General features: G+C 47.6%; 1 protein-coding gene across 1 annotated transcript in view; it reads right to left on the bottom strand.

Moving 5' to 3' along the window:
• Nucleotides 1-16,367, bottom strand: part of LOC147629348 (cytochrome b-c1 complex subunit 6-1, mitochondrial-like) — a 52,249-nt gene that overhangs the window by 19,144 nt on the left and 16,738 nt on the right. Inside the window, exon 2 of the mRNA XM_086812577.1 lies at nt 7,792-7,882. Coding sequence (XP_086668703.1) covers nt 7,792-7,882 — 91 coding nt within the window. The remainder of the gene's footprint in view (nt 1-7,791; nt 7,883-16,367) is intronic.

The following is a 16,367-nucleotide window of genomic DNA, read 5'->3' as shown; positions in this document are numbered from 1 at the left end:
GCACTCCAAGGTGGTAGTGGTAGCAGAAGATGGTAGCAAGGGCACTCCAAGGTGGTAGTGGTAGCAGAAGATGACGTGATGGCATGCTCTGCTACTGACAAGGGTGCTACTGTACCTGAGGTGGTAGATGAAGAGCAAAGAGGGCTGCCGTCCCGATGGTGAAGTGGTCGTGGTGGGGCAAGCTCTAATGACAAGTGTAACACTCACGCAGAAGGTCTGGGGGTCTTCTTTCAACCCTAAACACTACTGAGAACATTCTCAAGCAAAAACGCAGACAGAAGGGAGAGTAGAGAGAGAGAGAGAGAGAGAGAGAGAGAGAGAGAGAGAGAAATGAAATGAAATGATATATTAACGTCTTCAGAAGGCCAAAATGACCTATGAGACCAAAAAGGTTACAACAATTGGTGGGTCTGATACAATGTCTGTGTAAGAAAAGCTAAAAACAACTAAACAACTAATTGAAACTGAAACAACTATGAGAAAAAGTACGGTACTAAGAGCTCCTAATGGATAACATCTAGGAGGAAAATTCCAGCAACAAAGGTAAGCATCATGCACATCACTATCCAAAGATGTCTCTCATCGGTCAATGGCGGATATCCTCAATGTCCTCCATGGTGAGAGAGAGAGAGAGAGAGAGAGAGAGAGAGAGAGAGAGAGAGAGAAATGCTGGAAATTCAGTATATTTCTGATGGTACAAAAAGGTACTTACAATCTACAGCCCTTGGCTGCCTTCTTGAAAAGGTGAACATCACAAAAACAGTCCCTAACTAGGACCCAACTCCTGAAGAGTTGAATGATCTACTCAATGAGCATCTACGCCTTTTATAGGCTTTTGGACTTCATGGAGTGCTGGCCGACCAGCAGCAGTCGGCCAACCGACTCGACATAAAATCATCAAAAATGATGCGCCTGTGGCCGCCTGGGTTCTGAATCAGCCGACAACCCTTCTGGTCTCAGCCGACAGCTCCTGCTCTGCTCATCCAAGTCCTTCTCCAGTCCAACACTAGCTCCAAACTGTAGCCTGCTCCTAAATCTGGTCTTCTTCTGATCTTTTTCTGGCTGCCCCTTCTGGACTAGCTCTAGAGAATGTCCATGGCATTTTATGCACATGACATCCCCCTCTGCTAAACTTGATAACGGGATTCCAACCTGTTCTTGGATGACTGTCATCATCCCACTCTTTTTCCACAGTCCCTCTGTCATCCATCGAACTCTGGCAACCCTTTTCACTGAAAGCCTGGCCCAGTCTCCAAAACCACTCTGTATCTGAATAAGATCTGTGCATCTGTTGCATCGAGTCCCCAATCCATTCTTGCCCCGACACTGAACACTGTCTTGGTCTTCATTCCTGAGAAATGAGTCTGACACTCTCACATCACTCCTTGGAGGATAATCCTCCCTTGGGACCGTTGCCCGAGAACCTATCTGGCTCACAGGACTGCCATCCCCTCTGGCTTTGTGGAACACCACCAACAAACCTCCTAGGAGCTCTTACCGATTCTGTGCTCCTTGCCTTGGGCTTCGTATCCGTGTACTTTCCTGTACCTTGGACTTGTACACCATCATATGGGACTGAATCAGCGTTTAGCTTTGCTGAGCCTGATGCTCTGATACCAATGTAACACGCGGAAGCTCTGGGGGTCTTCTTTCAGCCCTAAACACTACTGAGAACATGTTGATGCAAAAACGTAGACAGAAGGGAGAGTAGAGAAAGAGAGAGAGAGAGAGAGAGAGATTGTCACCATTTGGCCACCCGAATGGTTCACTCTTGCTTTCACACGATGTACATATTGGATTGGTATCCATGGCTTATGGAATGTGCCTATGCATGTGATTGACACGTGTCATGCTGTATAGTTGGATATGATATTCCGCTGGGACTTGATGTTATCATGCCCGGAATATCTGGAGGACTTGGCTTTCCGCTAGGACTTGTGCCTTTGTGTACATGCCCGGAAACGCCTGGAGGACTTGGCTTTCCCCTGGGACTTGTGCCTTTGTGTACATGCCCGAAAACGCCTGGAAGATTGGCTTTCCACTGGGTCTGGTATCGCATATACTTGCCTGGAAACGCCTGGTCTTATATGGTTTCATGAACGGAAATTGCTCATGCCAATGCTGCATTGCATAGCATCTTTATGTGCTTGCCTGCAAATGAAATTGCATGCTGTTTTCATGCCTGCATGACCTATGTGTAGTTCCGGGCTAGGGGACGCCCGCCCATGAACCGTGCATGTGAAACTGTCTGCTGACATGGTTGTGTGGCATGTGAACAGGTGGTAAGTATTACCCAATCTAGGCTCAAACAGCCCTTAGGACTTAGCCAATATTTATAAGTGAGTGCGTTCCCATTTCATTAAAGTTTGGGCGCCCAAAAGTCACTTATAAATTATGACCGCTTCCAAGTTCACACTCACTGAAGTCCCGAGGCGGACAAGACTCAATGTCCAGGACCTTATCCTCCCCTTTTACTCATAAATGGGCATCTCCCCATGTCCTCTCACCTGATTGGATCCCAATTCACTTACTTATTAAGAGAAAATTCGTGTTTTCTCTTCATGAGGATTTTTGGAGGCTGAAAACTCTGTTTTTCCACCATTTCTCTCCATTTCCAAGCTCTCCATAGCCATACCCAACTTGCTAGGGTGTTTTCCAAGCTTCCAAGAGTGTTTCCAAGTGCTAATCACTCTCCTACTCACTCCCAATGACTGAAATTCAGCAAAACAGCTCTCATTTTTGTTGTAATTTCTGGTCTTTTTGCTGAAAACCCTAATTTCAGCCTTCCTTTCTCAAGTTGAACCATAGGGGAAGCTTTCCCAGGGTTCCCTTCATCCTCTTGAAGACTTTTATCGCGAAGGATTGCGGCAAATCGAAGATATCAACACTTCTAAAGCTTCCAACGCGAAGGCTTCCGCTTGCAACAACTTCTATGAAGACCGGTAAGCTAATTGGACAATGTGTTGTCATTACTTACTCAATAGAAGGGCAGGACTCCTTGTTTAGCCGCCCTATGTAGTATCTCTTTTGTCCTATGTGCTCTTGAAGATGTTGCTACCTTGCTTGGTAGAACATAGAGCCAATGGTAGAGAATATGGACACTGAAGTCGGGCCGGGCATCAAGGCAGCTCCTTGGTGATCTACATCGACATACCATTATTTTCTAATTGCTGAATTTCATATGCATTGGCATGGAGGATTTGGCAATGGATGCCCGTGAAGCTATGTATTGAATTTCTCCAATAGTAATACAATTTACTCAAGGGAGGGGTCGGCCGTTCCGGCTCATTGCGTGTCTCTTGTTAATTCAGCAATTTACTTCTTGTATATGAGCAAGTGTCCTTCAAATCTTAGTGTATTTAAGTATATTGATTAGCATTGTGTTCAACCAAGTTACATTGGTATCAGAGCATACGGTTCTCTTTCACTTCTATCGTGAGAGACGATCACCGTGAACACTAGCTATCTCTACACTTAGAACATTATGGACAGCCATACAATGAATGTTGGAGATGCTAATACAAGAGACAGGGACAATGAAATGCATGCCTCCAATGCTTTACAAGATGAGCAAACTCATGTGGTGCACAATAGGGAACATGAATATGTGGGACAGCCGTCCCGTGGCAAAGAGAAGATGCAAGAAGAAGAGTCCATAGTCTTGAGGGCTGAACTTACTCGTATGCAGGCTCTTCTCCATGCACAACAAGAAGAATTGAATCTCTATCGCCACGAGGATCCATTGGTACATGACCGTTTGATCGCCAAGAAAGCTGAATCTTATATGGATCATGCAATGGCAATGATTGCTCAAGAGTTGCACATGCAACCGAGGGATGCAGCACGTGCATACTTGGCTCGTACCGAGGATGCCTATGCAGAAAAGGCAACCATCCCACATGTCTTGGAATCCGGACAAGTGCCCAAACAAGAACTTATGTCTAAGAGGATGAATCTCCATGCGATGGGAGAGGAACAATCAGTAACTTCACGCCATGCAGGAATACCTCATGTAGCCCGTGAAGGATACAATGTTTATGGCAGTGGTCAAAATGTATGTCAAATGCCATTGCCGGCTGAAAATGTGCATGCACAACACATGCAACATGGGCTGCAATTTTCTATCGGTGCAGGTATTCCGCGTATCTCTCATGCCACTCATGCCTTCGAGTGTGCTCGTGAGGGAGAAGTTATGGCTGAAAATGTATCAATGCATGTTGAGGAGCCAACCATGCCTCATGCTTACAGGGCACATGTATCTATGCCTTATGTATCACCTTTTGGTCCAAAAATCATGCCAGTCACTCACAGGGGCTGTCCCAATGGACAAACATGTTGAGATGCACACACATGCATCAAAGTCTCGTGACTTCAAAGCCGGAGACAAATCTGTGAAGTTTGACACATATCATGGGGAATACGATGCATCAAAGGCATTTGCTTTTATTGCCCAGTTTGATATTGCTTTCAGTGATGAGGATTTCACTCAGAAATCCATGATCCGGCATGTAAGCATGTTCATGAAAGGCACTACTGCCCATTGGTGGCTCACGGAGAAGCTCTCACCGAATCCCGTTAGATCATGGGAAGAGTTCAAGGAGAGGTTTTATGCTCAATTCTTGCCTCCCAATTTTACTTCTTGTATATGAGCAAGTGTCCTTCAAATCTTAGTGTATTTAAGTGTATTGATTAGCATTGTGTTCAACCAAGTTACACAGATGCTCGAAATTCAGTATATTTTTGATGGTACAAAAAGGTACCTACAATCTACAGTCCTTGGCTGCCTTCTTGAAAAGGTGAACATCACCAAAACAGTCCCTAACTAGGACCCAACTCCTAAAGAGTTGAATGATCTACTCAATGAGCATCTACGCCTTTTATAGGCTTTTGGACTTCATGGAGTGCTGGCCAACTGGACATAAAATCATAAAAAATGATGCGCCTGTAGCCGCCTGGGTTCTGATTCAGCCCCGACAGCCCTTCTAGTCTCAGCCGACAGCTCTTGCTCTGCTCTAATACAGCCAACAGGGATCCAAGTCCTTCTCCAGTCCAACATTGGCTCCAAACTGTAGCCTGCTCCTAAATCTGGTCTTCTTCTGATCGTTTTCTGGCTGCCCCTTCTGGACTAGCTCCGAAGAATGTCCATGGCATTTTATGCACATGACAACAAGGGTGTTGCAAGACCTAAAGGGTGCAGGCTTTGGTTACAAGGGTGTTGCGTACCTAAAGGGTGCAAGCTCTGGTGACAAGGTTGCTACGTTCCTAAGGGGTGGTAGGGAGCAGAGAGGGTTGCCGTCCCGAGTGGTGCAAGCTCTAGTGACACGGGTGTTGTGTACCTGAGGTGGTAAGGAATAGAGAGGGCTGCCGTCCTGAGTGGTGCAAGCTCTGGTGACATAGGTGCTGCGTACTTGAAGCGGTGTCGATGGTGAAGATAAGCAGAGAGTGGGCTGCTGTCCAGATGGTCTGATGTAGCAGAGAGTGGGCTGTTGTCCCGATGGTGAGAGCTCAGGAAAAACGCTGAAGTGCTCTATGTAGCAGAGGGGGGTGCTGTCCCATAAGCTGTGATAAAATGCTGATCTGATGTAAGCGCTGATGATGTGCTGATGTAAACGGTAATGTAAAATGCTGATGATGTGCTGATGTAAGCACTGAATGTAGCAGAGGGGGCTACTGTCCCACGGTGTGGCCTGTAGCTGAGAGTGGGCTGCTGTCCCATGATGTGGCCAGTTGAGAAATCACTGAGGTGCTGTCCTGTCATGCGAAGATGATGAGGTTATGTGGTGTAGCGCCTGGCAGAAGCAGCAGCAGCAGCAACAGCATATGAAGTGGTACCGGATATGATCAATGATATGGTACACTCAGGTGAATGATGAGGCAAAGCTATATATACTAAGGGAGAGTGCTGGCCGACAGCCTTTACCCAGCAAAAGCAGCATATGAAGTGGTACTGGATATGATCAATGATATGGTACACTCAGGTGAATGATGAGGCAAAGCTATATATACTAAGGGGGAGTGATGGTCGACCAGCCTAAAGGCTGTTGGCCAGCAGCAAAGACAAAAATCCCAAATAAAACCAAAAATACCCCAAAAAAAATCCCCTTTTAAGGGCTGGGAAAAATACTGTTTTCACACAGCCGGCCGTTCTGGTCCAATGTGGTGTCTTCATCTCATTACGTTATTTCTTTTGTGGTTATGTGAATGTATGAATGGTTTACAAATTTGTCATCTTGTCTTAATCCATGTTTGCTAGTTAAGTTTAATTCCTTAAACACACCAAACAGGTTACATTGGTATTAGCGCCTTGCTTCACTTTTGTGATTAGAAGATCGTCCAAAAGGAATTTTTCTTCACTATTTTATAAGGGTTAAGCTTTATGGCAAGCAATTTAAACTCACATGTGGCAAGGACATCACATGTACAAGCCATAGATCATGGGAATGTAGATCTTGAGGTTGAGGCCTTACTTAGAGAGCTATGCGATAAGGATCGCTAATTGCCGAATCTTCACGCCAACCCAGAGATTAGGAAGCTCGTGGAAGAGAAGACCGGAAGATGGTTAGTAGTGTGTCCATTGGTGTGAACATCCCCTTAGGGTATGAAGGGTCCTTATTAAGGTATATGTCAAAAAGATGAGGCTTGATGCCTATAAAAGCAATGGTGGAAGTATTATCATAATTCATTCATCTTTGTGTTGTGCAATCTCTCTCCATTGTGCTCCCGCTCTCTCTCTCTCTCTCTCTCCTCCATCTCACTCTCTGAAGCGCCATGTAAACTCAACACGGTATCAGAGCCATGCTATCCATGTCTCACCTATGTTTTCCATCCCACCATGTTCATGCGTGGCTACCACGCCATCATGCTCATCTACTTTTTGCGTCTTTTAGGGTTTTGCATTTTTAGGGTTTCTTTATTGTTTAGGGTTTTGCATTTTTAGGAATTCTATGTTTTCTAGGTTTTTTGCATTTTTAGGGTTTTTGTTTTTTTAGGGTTTCTCTTTTTTTAGGGTTTCTATGTTTTTTATGCCCCTACTCTACAACACCGGCAGCCATACTATGCGTTTTTTATGCCTCTTCTGCCAGGGTTCTCTACCCAGGATGTTTTGGGTTTCTTATTGCAATGCTCCATCAGTCCCTCTTAACCCTGCTTAAGGAAAGGGGGGCTTGCTTTGGTATTACATAAGCCTGCCTAAAACTGCTCCAATTGCTGCACCTATTGACCCTTTGTCGGCTAATATTCCCTTTCCTCTGCTGTCCGTACTTGCTCTACTTGTTCCCAGCCTGCCAATGTCATAAGCCAAGTGCCTCAAGGATCCATAAGCATCTACAGGCTCAGCTACACTCAAAACCTTTGAACTTTTTTTAAAGAAAGGGTTCACAAATGGGGGTGAAGAACAAAAACGTGGTCACAAAAATTGGACATGCAAACAAAGTCCAATGTGTACCTTTGAAGACATTCGTGACTCTCAGATCCTACTGTACGAGAGATTTTCTTGATTGTTTATCACTTTATGATAGCCATTTTCCTGATTGTTACTTATGAAATGTTGGAGCTCTTTGAATTCATTATAAACGTGTTGGAGCTCTTTGAATTCATTATAAGTTTACCTTGAACCTCAGCAGCAACAAGACGCATATCTATGTGTTCTAACTATATCTCTAAATTCCAACATTTATTTAAGTATTTTATCATAAACATGTCATCATGCTCACCATTAAATGTCACTATTTCATCCCTAATCTGGCATAACAGCTACCCCATGTTTAAGCTTCAATATGACAAGCAAGCTACCTGATACTCTAGCAATTGCTTGACACACTTTGGTTTGTACCATTCTTCAAGCTCCTTTTTGGGATCTACAACCTCATCAGATTCGTCAGACCTGCAAAATTCATATTACAGCCAACACTGTTTAGTCAACGAGCTGGCTATCGCACCACACTGCCCAGCAGGCATAGTCACAAGGGATGGGGCCATAGTCACAAGGGACGGGGGGACGGTAACGGGGGACAGGAACGGGAACGGGATGGGAGACGGCCATAAGTAGGGAACAGGGACGGAGGAGGGAACTGTCAGAATACGCAGCGGAGATGATGACCAGATCAGGGACACGAGCAAAAACGCATGCAGAAAGAAATACAGCACAAGAGAGAGAGAGATGTAGGCATGTAACTCTGCTCTATATACACAAGAAGATCCCGGTATGATACACAAATGGTATGGGGGCTGGGGGCCTATTTATATGCCCCCAGATGAGCAGTCGGCCTGCTGAAAAAAGCTCCACGACTGCAGCATCAGTCGGCCAGCAGCATGCATCCAGTCGGCCAGCACTGAGGGTCCACGACTGGTCAAGTACAGTCGGCCAGCACCTGTACACACATCCTGATGTAGTCGGCCAGCAAATGGATCCTCCTGCCAACTTAGGGCTGCCTCCCAAGCCACAGAAAAAATGGGAAAAATAGGGGGGGAAATGCGGGGAGTGAGGAAAAATGATAAAACACCTCATAAGGGCGGGCACACCCACAACAAAAGCCCTGGTGTATAAAAATAGACAGGCAAAACACCCCCTCTCAGCTCCTGGCTGTGAAACCAACCACTGGGAGCTGGGGTGCCGCTTGAGCAAATCTTGAGAGAGCGACTTCGTGAAGAGGTCCACCGTACTGTCCTCCGTCGAACAGAACTCCAGCAAGATGTCATCAGCAACGATCTGTTCACCAACAAAGTGCCTCTGGATGACCATGGGTTCCTCCAGTGGAAGCCCAAACCTGCAATGCAACCTCTGCATCCTCACCACCTCGCAACATCACAAGCAGCCCGGTACTCTGCCTCTTACTGCTCCGTAGAACTTCGCCTGGGCTTGAAGTAGATCTCCTCGTGTCCGGATCTCCTCCCCAAACTGAGTCACTCCAACCGTGGAGTCGGACTCCATCCAACAATTCCCCTCCTGTGTACAAGAGTCCATGATCCTTCGCATGCCGCAGAAACCACAGGAAACGCAATCCTGCCTCCCAAAGAGTCATCTGCAACCATGAGCTCAACTGCCTCATCAGGAAGCTCTCGTCCAATCTGGTGTCCATCAACCAGATCCAGGAACGGGAAGGAGTCATGTGCCTGGAAGCACCACTATCGAGAATCCACTCCCGAGTATCCGTTGTGGAGAGTCCTCCAATCTCCTCCCTGCCTGAAGAAAATGAAACATCGGTCCCGAGTATCCGTTGTGGAGAGTCCTCCAATCTCCTCCCTGCCTCCCGAGTATCCGTTGTGGAGAGTCCTCCAATCTCCTCCCTGCCTGAAGAAAATGAAACATCGATGTCCACCACCTCCAGGTGCACAAAAGCCGGAGTCTTCATGATTGCTACCGAGGAATCTTCACCCTTCTCGGTCTTCCGCTTGGGACACTGCCTCCAATAGTGGCCTCGCCACAATCATTACAGGTCCTCTCTGCCTTCAGTTTCTCGCGGTCAGTGTGACGGACTTCTTCTTAGAAGACTTCTCCGACAAAGCCTTCCCTTTGCCCGTGTTACGGCTTTTCGACCGTCGGCCAGTTAAGGCCTCGGAACCTCCTCCCTGAGGAGGGTTCGTGAATCGTTCCTCGTGGTCCAGGACCATGGGCACAAGCTCCTCCCACGTGATGATGCTGAGCCTGCCAACCCACTGGTAATCAAAGAAGAGTAAAATGCTGAGTACGAAGAGGGTATGGCCATGTCCTCTGACGATATCTCCTTCCCAGCCTGAAGAACTTCCTGCTGAAGAGCTTGCAGCTTGTTAATATGCTCCCGCATCGTCGACGACTTTGCAGGGTTCATAACCCGCATCTGTACTTCCAAGGAAATCCTCTTCATGGGCGATACCCTGTTGTATAGAGAAGCCAAATGCTGCCATATACCTCTGGCCAGCGTCATGTGCTTTACATGATTGATTACCTGTGGTGTGCAGTTGAGAAAGATAAACGAACGGACCCTGGCGTTGACACGATACCACATCTGTGTCTGAGCCTCCCGGTCCTTTCAGGTCGACGGTAACTCCCCTTCCTCAACTTCCGGTCGTGGAACCCCAACAACGACGAAATCAGCGAGGTCGTAAGACTCCAGAACAGATTCCATCATAACCTTCCATATGCCGTAGTTGCTCCCGTCCAACTGACGGTCCACCGGGAACGTGATCTTCACATGTCTCTCGGCCATCTCAAACAGATCTGCCATTGCGGGGATGTACTCTGAAAAGGGTGGGTGGGTGGGAACAAAGAAGAACTAAAACCTGCAAGTGGCTGTCCAGCAAATCAGCCCACCGTCCTCTTGCTTCTCCTCTTCCCGAACAGTCCAAAACAGTCCACCAATCAGCCACAAAACAGTCCCCCTCTTGCTCACACAAATCCCAAGAACTATCTAGAGCCTAGGGCTCTGATACCATGTCAGAATACGCAGCGGAGATGATGACCAGATCTGGGACACGAGCAAAAACGCATGCAGAAAGAAATACAGCACAAGAGAGAGAGAGATGTAGGCGTGTAACTCTGCTCTATATACACAAGAAGATCCCGATATGATACACAAATGGTATGGGGGCTGGGGGCCTATTTATATGCCCCCAGATGAGCAGTCGGCCTGCTGAAAAAAGCTCCACGACTGCAGCATCAATCGGCCAGCAACATGCATCCAGTCGGCCAACACTGAGGGTCCACGACTGGTCAAGTACAGTTGGCCAGCACCTGTACACACATCCTGATGTAGTCGGCCAGCAAATGGATCCTCCTGCCAACTTAGGGCTGCCTCCCAAGCCACAGAAAAAATGAGAAAAATAGGGGAAAAATGCGGGGAGTGAGGAAAAATGATAAAACACCTCATAAGGGCGGGCACACCCACAACAAAAGCCCTGGTGTATAAAAATAGACAAGAGATGACTTCTAACAGGAACAACACTTAAAAAATGCTTTTTTTTGAAGTTTTTCTACTCTACACTTATTCTACTTTAAAAGTACATCAAAATGAGCACAAATTTACACTAAAATGGTAAGCTTTTGAGTCATATTAACAAAATACGCCCATCAAAGAGTGAAGCTTGAGCAAGGAGCAATGAGACTTGAACTTCCTTGACTCTAGAGGCTTGAAGGTGTGTGTGTGCGATTGTTCTTATATAGATAGGCAAGATGGAGAGGCAAGGCAAGAGGGAGAGGCTAAAGGCAAGAGGGAGGGGGCATTAGGGACACGTGTGGCATGGGCATTGGTGTTTGAGGCAAGAGGGAGGTGAGGATAGGTCCTAGGATAAGGGCCCCCAAGACTCGAGCGAGGTGAGGATAGCTTGAGGCCCAAGTGGCAAGAAGGGAAAAAAGGGCAAAAGGACCAAGAGACTAGAGTGGCAAGAGGGGCAAAAGGCCCAACAGGAGGGCCAAGAGGGCCACTATGGTCCTTGTGACTATGGACCAAAGGCCTTGAACTATGGCCCAAAAGGCCCCCAAGAGGACGTCCCCCAATGGTCACTTTTGGGCTGCCCAACGGTCACTTGACTGTCCCCCCAAGATCCGCCCCCACACCATCCCCACCTAGATCCTGTTAGCAGTCATCTCCTGTCTGTACACTATGCCAATGCCTCTGTTGTGGGTGTGCCCGCCCATATTTGGTGTCCTCCCATTTTTCCTCTCTCTCCATATTTTTTCCTTGTTTTTCTGGAGCTGTGTATGGGCTGTCCGCTGCCCCCAGATGGCTGGCCGACTGTATCTGTGATGCCCAATTGATCTGGTGCTGCCCGACCTTTTTTCAGTGCTGGCTGACCGCTTCGTTTCTGGCCGACTGGATATTTCCTGGTTGTGGGCTGCTGTCGGCTGTCACCGACCAGCAGCCAAGGGCCATACAAAATGGCCCCTTGCCCCCACACTCCTGTATTCAGTATTCTGGGATTTTATTGGTATATATAGCAGAGTTACACTAGCTTCTCTCTCTCTTTCATCTATGTATTGCTCTCTACAGCAGTTTGTCTTCATTTCCGCTGTGCATTCTGACATGGTATCAAAGCCCCAAGTGGCTTGAAGCTTGGAGACAGTGGGACGTTGAGGGTTTGCTGATTGAGGTGCTGATTGGAGACTGTTTGGGCTGTACGGGACATGGACATCAAGTAGAAGGCGGCCATCACTGTTGGACAGCCACCTTGAATTCTATTTGCAGCCTCTTCTTCTTCTTTTTTCCCACCCACCCTCCCTTCACAAGACCTTGTGAACCCTTGAGATGGCAGATTTGCTTGAGATGGCTGAGAAGCAAGTGAAGATCCTGACACTCCCCCCATTCCCAGTGGACCGACAGTTATGACGCGGGCCAGAGGATTTGGCAGCATTTGTTGGCTTCTCTCTACAACAGGGTATCACCCATGAAGAGAATCTCCTTGGAAGTTTGGCAGATTTGTTAGAGATGGCTGAGAAGCATGTGAAGATCCCAACACTCCCCACGTTCCCAGTGGACCGTCAGTTGGACAGGAACAATTACGGCATATGGAAGGTTATGATGGAATCTGTGCTGGAGTCATATGACCTTGCTGATTTCATCGTTGTCGGGGTTCCACGGCCGGAAGCAGAGGAAGGGGAGTTACAGTCAACCAGAAAGGACCGCGAGGCAGAGGCACAGGCACAGATGTGGGATCGTGTCAACGCCAGGGTCCGTTCATTTATCTTCCTCAACTGCACACCGTAGGTAATCAATCACATAAAGCATATGACGCTGGCCACAGGTATATGGCAGACTTGGCTTCTCTTTATAACAGGGTATCGCCCATGAAGAGGCTTTCCTTGGAAGTACAGATGTGGGTTATGAACCTTGCTAAGTCGTCGACGATGCGCGAGCACATTAACAAGCTGCAGGCCCTTCAGCAAGAAGTCCTCCAGGCTGGGAAGGAGATATCATCAGAAGATATGGCCATTACTTTGCTGTCCCACTTGCCATCTCAATATTCCGCTTTCTACTCCTCTTTGATTACTAGTGGCAAGCTCAGCACCATTACATGGGAGGAGCTTGTGCCCATGGTCTTGGACCAGGAGGAACGATTCACGAGCCCTCCTCACAACGGAGGTTCGGAGGCCTTAACTGGCCAACGGCCGAAAGGCCGGAAAAACAAAAAGGGCAAAGGGAAGGCTTCACCGGAGAGGTCTTCTGAGAAGAAGCCTGATAGAGATCGAGAGAAACTGAAGGCCGAGAGGTCCTACAATGATTGTGGCGAGAAAGGCCACTATTGGCAGAAGTGTCCTAAGCAGACTGGGAAAAGTGCTGATTCTTCAGTCTCAACTGCAAAGACTCCAGCATTTGTGCACTTAGAGATGATGGACTCAGATGCTTCATCGTCTTCGAGCGAGGAGGCAATTGGCTTCACCGCAAAGGATACCCGAGAGTGGATTCTTGACAGTGGTGCTTCCAGGCACATGACTCCTTCCTCCCGAGACTTCTTTTTGGATCTTAAACGACAGTCGGGTCACATCTTCATTGGTGACAACTCCACCATTCCGATACACAGTGAGGGCCGGATGGAGATTATTCCCGACGGCAAGGGGGGTAAGCATTCCCCCCGTGTTCTTTACGTCCCTGCTCTTGGTTTTCATCTTCTGTCAGTGGCAAGACTGGCTTTCGGGTGGAATTTGAGGAATATTCAGTTGCTCTACGGGACCGTGAGACTGTCCAGGTTGTTTGGGAAGGCGGTGTGGAGAATGGTATCTACAAGCTCTATGCACTCTCCTCATTGACAGGTTCTCAGGTGGGAGATCTGTGGCACTTTCGTTTTGGCCACTTAAATGTGGATGCACTGCGGCGAGCTTACCGGGACCAAATGGTGGTTGGCTTGCCAGATGTTGGCGGTAGGCAAGGACGTTGCAGTTCTTGCATACATGGTAAGTAGCACAAGGAATCCTTTCCAAAGCAAGCTTCCAAGCGGGCTTCAAAACCATTGGAGTTGATTCACACTGACTTGTGTGGACCTCAGCAAACACCATCATTGGGAGGATCTCTCTATTTCATGCTACTTGTTGATGACTGTACCAAATTCACGTGGGTCTACTTTCTTTCACAGAAGGACCAAGCTTTTGCACGGTTCAAGGATTGGCATGTGATGGTGGAAAAAGAGTCTGGATTGCAGGTAAAGACTCTCAGGGCTGACAAAGGGGGTGAATTCTCTTCGAATGCTTTCGTGAGATTTTGTGCAGATCATGGCATCAAGAGCGAACTGGCCGATACAGGATCGCCTTCATAGAATGGAGTTGTAGAACGCAAAAACAGGACTGTGGTGGAGATGGCGAGGACCATGCTAGAGCATCGTGATCTTCCTCATCCACTTTGGGGAGAGGCTGTGGCAACAGCTGTCCATACCTCAACCGGTCTCCAACGACTTCAGTACCTAATATGACTCCGTTTGAGGCATACTTTGGCAGGAAACCTGTTGTCTCCCACTTCCGTATTTTTGGGAGCAATGCGTATGTGCATATTCCGAAGAAGTGGAGGGGGAAGCTTGACTCCAAATCCCGTAAGCTTATATTTGTGGGGTATAATTCTCTTTCCAAGGGATACAGATTGTATGATCCAGAGAGAAATGAGATTGTTGTCAACCGGGATGTGTTCTCTGATGAGCATGTTCCAGTATCCACTGTCGAGGAGCCGACACTTCTTGGAGATCTAGAGGAGTCTGATGATGATTCCCAGACCATTGATCCAATTGGCCAACCACAAGCAATACAGGAGGTTGAGCCCGCAGCAGGAGTAGAGCCCCCTCAGCAAACAGGAGGCTCCACGATCTGTTCGAGTACCCATGTGGTTGATGGACACCCTTCGAGAGTCAGGTGTCACGGAGCTACCCTCCGAGTGGACCACAGAGGACACGCCTCAAAGATCACACAGAGTCCGCAACAAAAGCAATACAGCGGAGCTTCTTCAGGTAAACTATGATTTGATGTCTCGTATTATGCGGGACAAGGAGCCCACTTCCGTTAAGGAAGCCCTTTCACAGGATACTTGGAGGAAAGCCATGCAGGTGGAACTTGATGTCATCGAGAAGAAGAACACATGGGTGTTGGTACCGAGGCCGTTGAAACGGTTAGTCACTAGTGTCAAATGGGTCTTTAAGACCAAATATGTGTCAGATGGGTCGGTGGACAAACACAAAGCCAGACTCGTGGCTAAAGGTTATGCTCAGCGGCCAAGCATCGACTACGAGCATACCTTTGCACCAATAGCAAGAATGACCACGATTCGGACCGTTCTTGACCTTGCTTCTTCTCAGAGGTGGCCTGTGTATCAAATGGACGTAAAATCTACGTTCCTTAATGGTGACCTGCAGGAGGAGGTGTATGTTGAGCAGCCTCCAGACTCTGTTGTTCCAGGATCAGAAGGGATGGTTTACAGGTTACGTAAGGCCTTGTATGGTCTTAAACAGGCTCCCAGGGCTTGGAATCAAAAGATTGATTCCTTCTTTGTTCGGACTGGTTTTCAGAGATCGGTTGCAGATCCCAACCTATATCTCTTTCAGGAACGCGGCATGGTTACGATTATCATCCTTTATGTGGATGATCTCATTCTCACCGGCGGTCATGTGGAGCACATTGGCGTGACGAAGGCTACCTTGTCAAAGGAGTTTGAGATGACCGACCTAGGCTTACTCCACTTCTTTTTGGGATTGGAGATTTGGGAAACCCAGAGGGGGTTTTTTTGTCTCTCAGCAACGGTATGTTCATGAGTTGCTTGAGGCCTTTGGGATGGAGAACTGCAAGCCTATTACTTCGCCGATGGACCCAAATACAAAGTTAACTGTTAATGATCCTTGTGAGCCAGTTGATGCCTCGCAGTATCGGAAGTTGGTTGGTTCATTGATCTGGTTTTGCTGAACACCAAATCGGACTTGAGCTTCTCTGTGGTGCTGTTGAGCTCTTTTATGCAGACACCATTGAAGTCTCATTGGACGCAGGATTGCGGATCTTGAGGTATCTGCAGAGTACAAAGGATCTAGGACTCTTCTACACATGAGGGGATGGAGTCACACTCCAAGGTTGGAGTGACTCAGATTGGGGAGGAGATCTACTTCAGGTTGCAGTTTTACCCTCAGCTCAGGAGCAGTTTCTTGGAGCAGTAAGAGGCAGCCAACTATTGCCCTATCTTCGACAGAGGCAGAGTACCGAGCTGCTTGTGGTGTTGCTTGCGAAGTTGTGTGGTTGCGAAGGCTGCTAGGCGAGATTGGGTTTCCACAAAAGGAGCCCATAGTCATCCAATGTGATAACCAGAGTTGTATAGCTATTGCTCGGAACCCGGTCTTCCATGCCCGGACCAAGCACAGAGAGATACAGTATCACTTTGTACGTGAGAAGATCTTGGCTGGTGACATCTTGCTACTTTATTGTTTGACGGAGGACA

This window comes from Cibotium barometz, chromosome 18 (assembly GCF_041138505.1).
Source record: "Cibotium barometz isolate CiBa-2024 chromosome 18, ASM4113850v1, whole genome shotgun sequence".
NCBI lineage: Eukaryota > Viridiplantae > Streptophyta > Polypodiopsida > Cyatheales > Cibotiaceae > Cibotium > Cibotium barometz.
This window is presented reverse-complemented; position numbering and strand designations above follow the sequence as displayed.